The sequence below is a fragment of the Erpetoichthys calabaricus genome, chromosome 10, assembly GCF_900747795.2.
Source record: "Erpetoichthys calabaricus chromosome 10, fErpCal1.3, whole genome shotgun sequence".
NCBI lineage: Eukaryota > Metazoa > Chordata > Cladistia > Polypteriformes > Polypteridae > Erpetoichthys > Erpetoichthys calabaricus.
The window spans coordinates 156,830,578-156,845,040 of record NC_041403.2 but is presented as its reverse complement, the minus strand read 5'-3'; the positions used below and the strand labels follow the sequence as shown (position 1 = coordinate 156,845,040).

The window sequence follows — 14,463 nt, the reverse complement described above, 5'->3', positions numbered from 1 at the left end:
TTCCTCTTCAAAGGAGCAAACAAATCAATAGGGCTGTTTGTCTTTTAAGTATGCGAAGCACCACGGCACAAAGCTGTTGAAGGCGGCAGCTCACACCCCCTCCGTCAGGAGCAGAGAGAGAGAGAGATAGAGAGAGACAGATAAAAAAATCAATACGTGCCCTTCGTGCTTTTAAGTATGCGAAGCACCTTTCAGCATGTCGTTTCAGGAAGCAGCTGCACAAAAGATAGCAACTTGAAGATAATCTTTCAGCATTTTTAGACGAGCGTCCGTATCGTCTAGGTGTGCGAACAGCCCCCCTGCTCACACCCCCCCCACATCAGCGCAAGAGAGAGAGAGAGAGAAAGTAAGTTGGGTAGCTTCTCAGCCATCTGCCAATAGCGTCCCTTGTATGAAATCAACTGGGCAAACCAACTGAGGAAGCATGTACCAGAAATTAAAAGACCCATTGTCTGCAGAAACCCGCGAAGCAGCGAAAAATCCGCGATATATATTTAAATATGCTTACATATAAAATCCGCGATGGAGTGAAGCCGCGAAAGGCGAAGCGCGATATAGCGAGGGATTACTGTATACTGAAGATAAGCCAAGAGCCACCTATGCATGGAAGATGCACTGCTATTTAGGCTTAAGGGTACGGGTGGCCACTATTCACATAGTATTCTGCTTGCATCAATAATACACAGTTAAGTGTGTAACTTAACTCCTACCTGTTTGTTTACTCTGCCTGATTGCCAAATGTTACAAAAGGGAAGGGGATGGGGTGGAGTGGGGTGCTAAAGTATCTGATCATAGAGTGGTAAGTGTGTATGAGTTTAGACATATTGTTTATACTCTTCATTTTGTAGACCTTAAGATAAAAAAAAATAGGGTCACCATAGGATCTTACACAAGAAAACACAACTTCAAACATTACCAAAAACCTGTGACAGCTCTTTGTTTTTCCCCTCTTGCATATGTATAAGGATACCAACCTAATCCAACTAGACAGTAAATAACCTACAACTTCGAGGAATGGCAGGATTCTGCAATTTGTGTGAACTTTAGATTACCTGGGTATTTACTTATACCACCTGATTTACATTCCCCCACTGTACAAATACATTTAAAATCATTCGATATGTTGACCAGAGATAAAATAAAAGTACACAGCAGATTAGGGGTGAGAAAAACCAAGACTTGATACCACAAACTTATCCAACAATTTAGTAAATGATTACTACTCAGCTATTTACCACCAACAACAATGCAACACTGAGGAGAGAGTAAAATAAACATAATTTGTTTCCACTTGCTGTTTTATTTTGTAAGTGGTTTGAACAGAGAGGTTTCCAGTTTAGCTCCACTTTTGACTAGTAATGCTGGCTAATTACGGCACTGGAGAGTGGAGACACATTAAATGTTGGTGAGCCAGTAAGAAATTCATTGTACAATAAACTGTTGAATTTGAAAATCAGTTATCAAGTGCCATCGATTGAAGAACCTTCACATGCCAAAACCTCAACCTATCGAATAAATGCTGTTCTTTCTTTATAAATAAGGTAAATAAATTTGAAACGGTAAGAAATATTTAACATTCCAAAGAACTCTATTGTGTACATTATGGATCAAATACAACCAAAAACACAAAAGTATATTCTGAGGTTGTGTGGTAGAATTTGTACACTTGCTGTCAGTTTACAATAAGAGCATTAGTAATAATACAAATTGAAACTGAAATTGCTTAAATTACAAACAAAGAAATGAAACAAATCTGTACATAAAAAAAGAAAAAACAAAAGTTGTTACACAAATATTGTGTGTAGTTAATTTGTGATGTAGACTTACTTTTGGTTCTCATTTAATTTACATGTGTATAACTGAATAATGCAATACTCCACACAATTTTTTTTTGTAAATGTTACATACACCATGTAGATTGTAGGGGTGGGCAAGAATTTTTAATCTCATGTTTTCGTGGAGGAAGTACATGACAAAAAGAATCTAATGACACAGAACCTAAAAGTGACTAACATTGGCCAATGGCAAACAATGTGAAAATATGCAGTGGGTGGGGGGACCGGTGGACCTCATGTAACATGTATTGCATAATTTATATGTCCATGGTGCAGTCGTATGCTCAAAATGTGCAAGATGCATGCTCTTTGCTAAAATGTTATAAATCCTTACTTCTATAAAACTCAGCATACAAGACAGATACTTTCCATAATGCTGTACTTTGGGATTGAACATCTGCCAATCCCCTTGATTCACTGGTCAAGAGTCCAGTCTTCAATTTACCATTGGCAATTTTCACATTGTTTTCTGTCATTCAGCAGTGGTCACTATTGGGTCCCTTTCAGTTAGAATCTTTGTCATGTACTTTCTCTACGAAAACATGAGATTTAAAATGTCCTCAGCCACTAGCACAAACTACATGGGGTAAGTAACATATAAGTTTACATAGGTTATATATTTTTGGGTGGATTATTCCTTTAAATGTGGTACATTAAAGCCAAGGGTAAAGTCTTACCATGACTATGAATACAGAAAAGAAAATGAGCAAATCTCAGTTACTCAGGAAAAAAGCACTCCTTTATAAAATCAGATGAAAAAATACAAAGTAATAGATTCTTACAAAATAGAAAAATAGCTTAGGAACCAGTCTATTAAATACATCTTTCAAAACATCAAAAACGTTTAGCTAAAGTAGTGCAATCATAAAAGATGCATGTTGCTTTAAAAGTACTTGCTTAAACAAGCATCTTGGAAATGTCCTTCAAGACGAGAGCTCAATGGCTCTCTAAGATTGGAGAGAAACGCTCAAGACTTGTTTAATAGAAATTACAACCAGCACTCAACAAAAACAATGGGAATGTCTTTAAGAAAAGAGACTCCCAAAATTCTATACAGGATAATATTTAGTTTAACTATTTGGTGGCTATTTGGGCTTGGTGGTGGTTAGGGGTCAAGAACAACAAATTCCACCATGCATTTACTTTGAAAGAAATAAAAAATACAACAACAGTGTGCAGAAGATAATGTTGTTGATACTTTTCTTTTTCTGATATAACAGTTACTGAAGAGGGTAATAATTAGTTTTGTGCTCCGAGTATTTTAGTTTTCTTCAGTGATATTAATAATGGTTGTTTTATCTTTGGTTTCTCATCAAATAGCTTAGCTTCACTCTCTGTAGTTGGAAAGCGACTTTGGTAAATTTCTGGATACTCCTTCTGAAACTGTAACAAAAGAGGACATTCATCAGAATTTACAGACATGAAGCTTTCCTTGTGCTTAGTAAAACTATAAATAAAAGTCACATCAAGTACGAGTTTTCAAGTTCTCTGAACAGATTTCACATTTCCAATGTATAAGTAAGGCTGCTTCAATTGTAGTTGGTTCCCAACCCTCAAAATGTCTTCAGAATTAGTAAGCTCTCAAGTATTTGGGGAAGACGAGCCATTTTCGACAAGACAAAATTACCATGCAAAGTCATCATAAAATGAATTACAAATGGCATAAAGTTTGAAATATCTGAAACTGACTTAAAAGATCTCAAATAGGTGTTCAGCCAGTTCTAAATTTCATGTGCCTTTCAAGACACAAATGCATTTTCAAAAGACTCTAAAATATTTCCTGCAAAACCTTCTATATTTTAATTGAGACTTGCCATTTTTAAGACCTCTGTAAATATACTTTGAGATATCTTGAAAAGTGTTTCAGATATCTGAAAATGGACAGGGGGCCATTTTGAGAAATCTGGAATATGCATTTCACATCTCTTTAATTGTATTTCAGACATGCTTTTTAAAGACTGTTTAAAAACGTCTTTAAAAAGGTATTTTCTGGTATCTTGAAATAAAATCTGAGATATATTGAAAAGCATTAAGATATTTCAAATTAAAAAAAAAAAAAAAAAAAAAATCAGCAGACGACATTCAGATACCTAAAATGCATTTTAGGATATTTTGATTTTACTTGAAGAAATCTTAAAACAACATCCTGGCCATGAATTTCCAGAAATCATAAAATACCTTTTAAATGAATAATTAGATTGCACCAAAAGCTATCTTAAAAAATGGCAGAAATGTAATTAAAAATATCCAATTTTATAGGAAATCATTTCAAGATATCTCAAAATGCCAAGTTACTTTAAGAGGTATCTTGAAACGTATTTGAGATACGTTACAAAAACATTTCAGGCATTTGAGAGTAACCAAGGTGACATTTTATGATAGGTCGAAACACATCAGAGATATCTGAACGTACATTTATGATATCTTGAAACACTGATCTCAAAATTAATCTAATTCAATTTAAAACATCTTAAAATGCATTTTGGGATATATCTAAGTGTTAGCGCAGCTTGCCGTGAGTACCTGCCCCCACAAGACTTATTTGCAATTCATGTCAAAAGCCATTAGTTTTTGGCATTAACTGCTAATTACATGTAATGAGATCAGATTTTGCTTCATTTACTGTAGGTACTGAACCAAGCAAGCTGACAGAATGCAGAGCTAGCTTTTTGGAACAGAATTTTCATTTATGTTTTTACATTTTTTTCCTCTGCCACCTGCTTCTTAAAAGAAAATGAAATTAGAAATACTAAAAATAAAATTCCAGTTAGAAATCTCAGGAAACAAGACCATTAACACATTGACATTTTTGAAAAGACCAATTTAGGAGTATGTTTTATAAAGTGAACACATTCACTTGTACTTGGTGTATGTTAAATGATGCCAGAACAGTGCTGAAGAGTCTTGCAAATTTAAAACTGCCAAGTAAAAATCAATTTTTATTTTCTTTTTAAATAAAACATCATAAATAATTTGAATAAGGCTTTACTTTAAGTCATAAAAGAAGATAGAATGCAGTGTATGAAGAGTACCTTGTTCATATATGAAACTGGCATGCACTATTACAGAGTTCAAACCAAAACATTTGGTCCAATGATCCCAGCCCTAAGGAATGAATGCCCACCTGTTTAAGCTTCTTCTTTTTATCCTTAACAGAGATGTTTTTTTCTTTGATGAGACTTTCTAACAACTCTGCAATTGCTACTTGAGATGCAGAAACCTTCTGTTGCTCAAATTCCTGAGGACTTATTTGCTTGCAGAAAGAATAGGATGGCAAAGTAGCACTAGCATTTCCACTTGGATATGTGATCTAGTCAATAAAATATTAAAACAGTTAAGCATTGTATAACAAGTATTGTCGCTTAGCAAAGCTACAGTGACTTTTTGGACAGTTATGACTTTGGTCACAGGCATCAGCATTTAGTCTTTCATATGTTCACACATACATACCGTATATACTCGCGTACAAGTCGGGTCTTGAAAACGGAAAAAATCAAATCATAAAAATCATACCCTGACTTATACGCCCATTCAAAATTGTGTCACTTAATTTTTTTTCTTTAAATCTTCTTGCCTCCTCCAATCTTGCATCAGTTTCTCTGACGCATCGAATTTCGTTGCAGCGGCGTAGTTACCAATTTCTTTCACTACTTAAATAACGTTTAATTTAAAACCAGCTTCATATTTTATTCTAATTGAACGCTCCATCGTAGATAAGGGATGCTCTTACGATAAAGGTGTATGAGGGTGTGAGATACAAAAACACAAATCAGTGCAAACGTTGCTTCGGGAATAGTTCGGGTATTACTGTGTGGTCACATAGGCACAATACAGAAAAAAAAGTTGTGTGCTCCATGGTTACTCTCTCAGGTGGGTGTTAGCATATCATAATCTCTTGGACCAATAGTGCGAGTTTTCCGCAATCGACTTATACAACTGACATTCTAAAATACCAGAACTTATACTGTAAAATCAAGTCCCGACTTATCCACGAGTATATACTTGCACACATTTGCTTTATGTTGTACACTCTTCCTCTTCTGAGGGAGAATGTATGCATATGGACAGACTTCCATCCAGAAAACCAGATGGCAGTGTGCACTGTGATGAGGTAGGTAAGCTGTATGTTGATAAAATAAATCAGAAGCAAAAATGCTAGCATGAATTTGTTGGGAAAAGTTGTACAAATGAAGCTCAGATCTGGAAAAGCAAACACTGAAAAAATTCATGACAAGAGCAAGGCTGTTTAGTGAACTGTTATATCATCCACCCCACCCTATTGCTGTGTGGCAGGTTTGATTTGATATACTTTAATAAGCCCCGAGGGGAAACTGTCTTTGAGTAGTGAGAAAAGCAGTATATAAATGCAAAGAGTTATTAAACTGTCTTTTCACATGACCCATGGGGGATCAGTATGAAGGGTCAGCTATTGTATAGTACTCCTGGTGCAATTTTCAGGTTTACAGGCATTACTCAAGGGCTCAGCATTTACTTTTTAGGTTGTAAATGACTGGTGTGGGAGGATCTGGTCATGAATTAGGATCATATCTAAAGTTCAGTTTTAAATAGTATAGGAGCTACTTGCTGTAAGTGTGGTTACATTTCTGGGGACAGCTTATCATTACTACAATGTTAGCGAATAAACCTATTAAATTTGACTTGGGGACATGCATTATACTCACTGTGTTAGCAATATAAAATGCACAACCTGGAAAAGGCTGCAGACCAATGAACATCATAATTGGGAGAGTTTACACAGAGTATATTTACTAGCTGATAAAACTAAATGCAACAGGCTGCCTTAGCTAATTGTTTAGGTATTTGCTAAGGGTCAATGAACTGAAAACCCCATACTCTGAAGGATCAATTGTATGTTCTACTAGCTCTATATACACATAGCAGATTATTTTATGTATATTATCTGTGGTTATACATTTGTGCAAAGGGTTTTAGGTAAGATATTAATGCACTTCTGGCATTTTTTTTTTTAAAACATACCTTAACTTTTCTGAGGTAGTCAATATAGTCCAAAACAGCATTTTGCAGGTAAACAGGTATCTGAAGAACCTCCCGATGATGATCCATGAAGAAGGAGACTAACCTGGTGGCTAAGAGTTCATCTAAGTCAACTTCCTCTTCACAACATAGTATACAATGTGAAAAGGTATGTATCATCTGAAAGGAAAGAATACACTGACATTTTGCATCGGAATTAGCCATCCATCCATCCTATCTATCTATCTTTTGCTTATCCGAGATTGGGTCGGGAAGAATAAAGCGGGAGATCGACAGGTGGATCGGTGTGGTGTCCGCAGTGATGTGGGCTCTGCATTGGTCTGTCGTAGTGAAAAAGGAGCTGAACCAAAAGGCAAATTTACCAGTTGATCTACGTTCTTACCCTCACCTATGGTCATGAGCTGTGGGTAGTGACCAAAAGAATGAGATTGCGAATACAAGTGTCTGAAATGAGTTTCCTCCACAGGGTGTCTGGGCTTTCCCTTAAAGATAGGGCGAGAAGCTCAGTCATCCGGGAGGAGCTCAGAGTAGAGCCGCTGCTCCTCCACATCGAAAGGAGTCAGATGAGGTGGCTGGGGCATCTGATCAGGATGCCTCCTGGACGACTCCCTAGCGAGGTGTTCCGGGCATCGGAATTAAAAAAAACACATACATATATTGAAAACTGATGGCAAAGAGATCCTTGTTAATACTGTATACTCTTTCTTGACAAAGCCAACTGAAGTTTCCAACTTCATTCATTTTCTTAAACTGCTTTTTCCAATATTGAAGCCAATTCAAGTAAAATAAGGCTTAATGCAATAGTTAACCCAGGACATTAAGTGAAGGTTATTTTAATAAATAAAAAAGTCAGTAAAATATTTCCCATTTATAACCTTTCACATTTGTAATAGTTTATGCAGCAAATATAGCGTCTAAATTTGATATAGGGAAAATACTACTTTAAATAGGCTTTTCAAAGTTGTAGTCTTACCAGAGTTCGTGTACCTATGGCATCATGAAGTCGTGGCATGTCAACATTTTCACTCATTCGTGACATCATTCTCATTAGCAACTGGAGTCTGCGCCGATTGGCCGGAGGTAGAAATAATGTACAGAGCTGCAGTGCCTCAATTGCAACCCTTTCCAAAGGAGGCTGAAGTAAACCTTTCAAAGGAGGAAGCATTCAGTAGTTTAAAAAGAAGAAATGAATTGGAAGACCTAATGTAAAATGCTTTAGCAAATGTTTTTCATCAAGGTAGTCAAACAAACGCAACAAAGCAATCTTTGCTTTTGTAGTTTAGCTGAATTAACCTTCACACAAAGCATGTGTGTGAATAAAGTAATTTTGTATATTTTGTTTTTGTCATTATTTGCCATTTAAAGGTCACAATATCACACAGGAGTACAATCGTGTTTAAATATTCATCATTTCCTTACCTTCTTAGATTTACTACTTCTATAATATATATTGTGCTTTTATATCTACAGGCATTCAAAAAATCCACCTCTCTTTGAAAGTTTGACATGAAAATTAAACATAAATAAGAAACGACACATGATGAAATTCTGTAGCGGACTGAGGAGGAGTTCATTTAATGGCGTTGTAGGGTCTTGCAATGTAAGAGCAGCATGTAGGCAATTAATACAGCAAATGGGTTAGGAATGAACATAGTGATTGCGGCTCCAGCTGAGGAGATAAGGAAAGCAAGCATTTCATCAAGGAAGAGGGGAAAAAAACAAAACCTTTACTGAAGTAAACTCTCTGCTTTGGACTGGCAGTAGACATGTAGGTGGCAAATATGAAAACAGGACAAAAATGCAAAATATTGCTTTGGGCTGCGTACAAAACATTGAATTGTGTAGTTCAAAGCAAAAACTGTGATGAAGGATAGGAAGGAAGAGAGCAAAAATGTAGATAAGGTGTGGAAAACTACAAAAATTAAAGTGGTGTCATTTTTGCGGATTGCTAGCAAACTGTGACAACAATCCTGACCTAATTATACTGTATCCATGGACGTGTTTAAATTATTCAATGTTGTTGACATGAATGAACAACTTTCCAATTTGTAGATAATAAAGGTGATCTGAAATGAAGATTGATACACAGAATAAAATGAAGAACTTGTACACAACCTTCTATTATAGAGCAGCAGTAGCTGATGGTGCCAAGCCACGTAGCCTCTTCAAATTGTGCATAATGTGCATGGACACAAGTTAGGCATATCACAGTACGCAGGCTCTGAGAAATCTTTAAGTGACACAAAGATTTATTTTTCTAATGGGCTAATAAGACCAAACACCTCCTAGATCATTTAAATGTTGGCCTAATATAAATGTTTCCTTTGGCAATTCGCTAAACAAGAGTTAAACTGGAGGAAATAAAATGTATAAATTCGTGCCTTCTTTCTGGTAAAACAAGTCAGTTTAAATTTAGGTTTTGTGTTGTTTGTTAGCTTTCCTCCATCTTTATATACTATACATTTAAAAAAAAAAAAAAAAAAAAAAAAAACCAAAACACACACACTATCTTCTATAACCCTTGTTCATGAAGAAAGAGGATTTTACTTACTAAAATGAGAACCACAAAACAGAGAAGGTAAATGTGTATATTCCCCTTTACTAATTTAGAAACAATGTTCTATTTCCTGGCAGGTACATCTCCGTTTAGTTTCTTTAGCCTAATCTTTACTAGGCTACTCAGAACCAAAGAGCATCTATGTCCGGTCACTGTTCAGGAGTGGATGTAGAGGAGGCCCACTCCTACGAGTACTTGAGGGTTCACATTAATGACGGGCTGGACCAGTCTCAGAATACAGAGGAAGTATATAAGGAAGGGCTGTGCAGGTTTTTTTCCTTAGAAGACAGTATTCCTTTATTGAATATGTGCAGGATGTCCATTCCCACATTAACTGTAATGGCCAGTGCAATTTTTTTATGCTGTGGTTTGCTGGGCTTGTAACATCACTTCAGGAGAGGCCCGACAAATCAATAAGCTAATTAAAAGGGCAAGCTCAGTAATAGGAAGCCCTCTGGATCCTCTGGAGGTAGCAGTAAAGGAGAGTGTCATTATGAACAATGCTGCACATTCTCTCTGACACACTAAAATGGAGGACTTTCAGCCATCAAATTTTATAGCAGAAGTATGTCAAGAAACATTATGGGGACTCCTTCATACCAAATGCAACACACCTATATAATACAGTAATCCCTCGCTACTTCGCGGTTCACTTTTCGCGGATTCACGACTTCTTAAATACAAGTGATTGCCCGCCTATCGCGGAAGTTATGTTCCAGACCCATCAGCAACAGGAGAAAATCCGCGATATAGAAAGACCATATAAATAAACATTTTTATAATTTAAGCCTTAAAATACCCATCCCACATGCTTTAAACACATGTAAACTTATAAAACACACTTTGTTAACACATATGATATGTGGATGTCGGGCTAAGGATATGAGTAACATCTCACTATTATAAAACATTTTAACTTCACGCCAAGACAAGACAGTGAGACAGGAAAATTGGTGATATACAGGCTTTGAAATTATTGACACGCAGAGCGACAAGCAGCACAAAGCCAGCACAAAGTCCACTTCTCCTTAGCGTTCATTCAGCTCCCCACCCCCTTGACAATGCGAAGTGGCAGGAGCGTACTGCGCTTCCGGGGAGGGGGGGTTTGAGCGAAGGTGCGTTCAGCTCTCACACACCCTCACACACCCACACACACCTCGCGCAGAGCGACAAGCAGGCATTTTGGCAGAAGCAGCACAAAGTCCATTTCTGCTCAGCGTGAGTTCAGCTGCCCCCCTTCACAAAGCGAGTGCAGACACATTGACGTCTGATCACTGCGTGCAGTGTGCAGTGTTGGTCTGAGGTGTTTAAGAATGTAGAAAGTGTTTAAGAGCATAGGAAGTGTTTATAAGAGCGTGTGAAAGGTTAACAAGAGAGTGAGAAAGGTTTATAAGAGTGTGGGAAGGGTTTATAAAGCCTTAAAATATGTATAAATAATAAAATATAGGTCGCTACTTCGCGGATTTTCACCTATCGCGGGGGGCTCTGGAACGTAACCCCCGCGATAGGTGAGGGATTACTGTACCTCACTGTGACCGAGTCTGCCAAGCCAGAAGTTTTGTCTTTTTAATTTTCTAGCTTTTTATTCATTCTGGAGTGTGTTCAGACCACAGTGTGTGAGTATATGTATATTTATGTATTTATTTATCAACCTACAAGCCATACCCCACAGCCCCGCCCATGTAGTAGTGAAACAGGACAGAGAGGAGGGCCCTGCACGGCTCCCTACTTCTGACGTCACACTTCCCCCTCCCCTCGGATTAACACGAATACATTGCTCCTATAAGCGGACTATGATTCTTAATGCGATGAGAGAAGTCGCAAAATCTACCAGAATGTTCAAGCAAATTACAGAAAAAAACCTGATCTAAAACCGTTAAGTAGTTCTCTCGTGAAAAGCAGACAGACAGACATGCACACAGACAGACAGACACTGGATTTTAAATATATATATTATATATAACAAAATTTACTGCTGGGGACAAATAAAGTTCTATCTAGTACAAAGTCAGAAAATTAGGTTAAGACCTTACTGCTGAATAAGTATTTGTGATGGTGCCAGTTTGAGTACATTCTTCATACACAGTGTAGGTGGATGCCTCCTGCAAACTTGGATTAATGGAGACTTTACAGAAATGTAATACTGTCACTACCATTGTGACTCACTGAAACCTGGATGGGCTAAAAGCCTCGGTCACAAGGCCCATAATACGCAGTCCTTTAAGGGAGTGTGGGATCTAAGGTGACTGAATTTACATGCTTTTGTCATTTGCTTACAGACCTCACTCAGAAAAATCCAATTACATATAAACTCCTAAGGTACCAGAATACACAATGCTTGCAGTTAAAAAATAAAAATAAAAAGACACTTGCTTTAAAAAGGAGCATAATTTAATTAAAGAAAAATGCTGCTTCCACACAACTTCCAAAACAACTTAGTCTTCACATACATAAGTTAGATAAATAACTTAAATTAATTCCTCATACTTTTTGCAATGCACTGCAATGCATGTTATTACCTCCATCATCACCAACAAACAGAATGTCAACAAATGTGTCAATTTTAGCTGAGGAAATTACAGCAAATGAGAATTTTAAGTAAAAGTATTTTTGGCTGTAAAAAATATGATAAAAGTGTTAAAAGATGTTGTGACATAAACTCGGCTTGAGTGACATGGTGCTGCTTCATTACTTTACCAGTGGTGTAATGCTTAAGCTTTATACACTGCATGCAGGGTCTCTCAGTTATGAATGTTGGGGAAAACAGTTTAATAGTAGGAGAGCTACTGAAATTCCTTCATTCTTAAAATTAAGTACCTTACTGAAAACAGAGCAGGATGTAAAAAGCAATGAAAGGAGTCTGCAGCTGTATATTCTCTACACAAGTACCATATGCCAAGAAGTGTACACCAACTAATGGACTCTAGGTGTGCTGCTGGAAACTAGCAGCCTCATTTATAAAAACTTTTCATTTTATCTTTAATTCCATGGACGTAATTTTTTTTGAAAAATCAATGTAAAACTTATTATGTAAAACCTGAAACTGATCTGAAAATGCTCTTACAAGTATACAAACAGAAGAGTGCTCTTGTATTAGCAGGCTACTGCTCACTCACTTACCTAAGAACTCACCTTTACACTGCACAGTTGTTGAGACATCTAATCAAGGTCACACATGTCAGAAAAACTACTTTCTATGTGCTTTAGAAGTGACCCGGAGTTTATTTTGGTTTAATGCACAAGTTTGTTTGGAAAGAAGTACAACACATATTATGTGTTATACCTACTGTTGTAAGTAGACAGAATGAAAAGCAGCTAGGATAAATTATTACCCAATTTGAATAAACATGGTGATCCCATTAACTGTTTTTGTAGTTTGTGAATGTTCTAGTAATTCAAGCTTTAATGTACAACCTAAATTTAAAAATGCAAAACTAAGAGGGAAAAATTGTTAGTACAGACAACATCAGTCACAAAGTGCTTGAGAGCCAAATATCATTCCATTTTTTCATTTTACTGCAGAAAAGACTTAAAAAAACATGCAAGTTTGCAGTCCTGGTTATTCAGAGCAAGTTAATTTCTACTGTTCTTAATGCTTCCTTTAAAATGTGAATGGTACTTGAATACAATGCATTTCAGAAATGGCACAAAACAAGGCATGCAACATAAATCTTACTTTCATCAGCAGTATGAGGATGTGCAAAATTGGGCAAAGGCAACACAGCTGCAGATGTAGCACTCTTGCTAAGTTCCAAAGTGCTTTTCCAGCGCCTGTTTGGACAGTTAAAGTGATTATACTCTTGAGGCTTAGAGACCATTAAACTACTTCTACTTGGACTTCTCTGTAGTTTGTTCAAAGAGCAATTTGATTTATTTACATCTGGGGCAATGGGAATGCTTAAGCTAGAATAACTTCCATATTCTTCTTGATGGTGTGCAAAACCAACACCGCTTCCAGCACTGACTGATCTGCTCATCTTTGGTTGTTTTCCAGACTGCAATGCTGGTGAGGAATGGTTGCGGCAAAAACGATTAGGTTTTGTACGAGGCTCACCGATTTCTGATGGAGCAGCAATGGCAGTACCTTCTTGATTGTTGAATTTCTGACTCGATTGCTTGGGATAAATTCTATATGATGTCATTTCAACAGTCTTATTGATTGCTGTAATCAAACATGGCAATGAACTTTCTTCAGGCTTAAATGTTGTTTGATTACTAATGAAAGCTCCCTCTTTTGGAACATCCAGTAAACCTTCTAAAGAACAACTATTAGACCAAGACTTTGACAGCATCCTCACACGTGATAAGCTCGGATGTTTGCCCCTGAGATCATTAATACTACTTGCTCTTCTGCTGGCCAGAACAAAATGATCCAGTGCCTTTGCAGAACCTTTTGGAAGAACACGTTTGATTGTTCTGGCACTTTCTTCAAGCCCCTTATTTTGTGGGGACTGAGGTTCTTCTAAAGATTCCTTGCATGCTAAACTCAACAGGAGACATTCAGTTGATTTAAATGGATTAATCTCATTTAAATGTGCAGTTTTGGCTGGTTGATGACAATAGGACTCATCTTCAATTTTTCGCTTTCCTTTTCGTATTTTTGGCGTCATTACGTAGCCACATAACACTAGCAAAAAACAAAAGAAATAAATAAGCCAAACACACATTAGTTATTAGAAAGGTTGTGACAGAAATGGTGCAAGTGGGAAAAGAAGCAGTTAGTTAAAATGAAAACAGAAGCAGACATATTCACAGTTAGTTAAAGCTGCACAAGTAAAAAAAGTGTCACACAAAGTTTCAAAGATCTCAATAGAAGTGCCAATTTTATGAATGTCAAAACATTTATTACTTTACATTTTCTAGTCCATTTTGAAAACTTTTTCAAGGAAGCCATTAAATCTTAAAAAGCGCCACTGAGGGGAAACAATGCCCCAGACAGAAGGATTTCATTCACATTTTATGGTAAAGGCTCAGATAATTTAAAGAAAGAAAGAAAAAAAAAAAACACACACACCAAATGTAAGTGGTATCAGAAAGTGCCTTTTGAGTACAAGT

General features: G+C 36.8%; 1 protein-coding gene across 2 annotated transcripts in view; it reads right to left on the bottom strand.

The window, feature by feature from the left end:
* Positions 1-1,280: 1,280 nt before the first annotated feature.
* The window catches only part of LOC114659599 (DEP domain-containing protein 1A-like), a 50,919-nt gene continuing 37,736 nt past the window's right edge, over positions 1,281-14,463 (bottom strand). Inside the window, exons 8-12 of one of the 2 annotated variants that reach the window (XM_028812168.2) lie at positions 13,085-14,035; positions 7,825-7,997; positions 6,834-7,010; positions 4,960-5,145; positions 1,281-3,218 (exon numbers count right to left, since the gene is read on the bottom strand). In XM_028812168.2, the coding sequence (XP_028668001.2) occupies positions 3,075-3,218; positions 4,960-5,145; positions 6,834-7,010; positions 7,825-7,997; positions 13,085-14,035 (1,631 nt within the window). In that variant the 3' untranslated portion in view covers positions 1,281-3,074. The remainder of the gene's footprint in view (positions 3,219-4,959; positions 5,146-6,833; positions 7,011-7,824; positions 7,998-13,084; positions 14,036-14,463) is intronic. The other variant, XM_051932549.1, reaches the window with a different exon arrangement.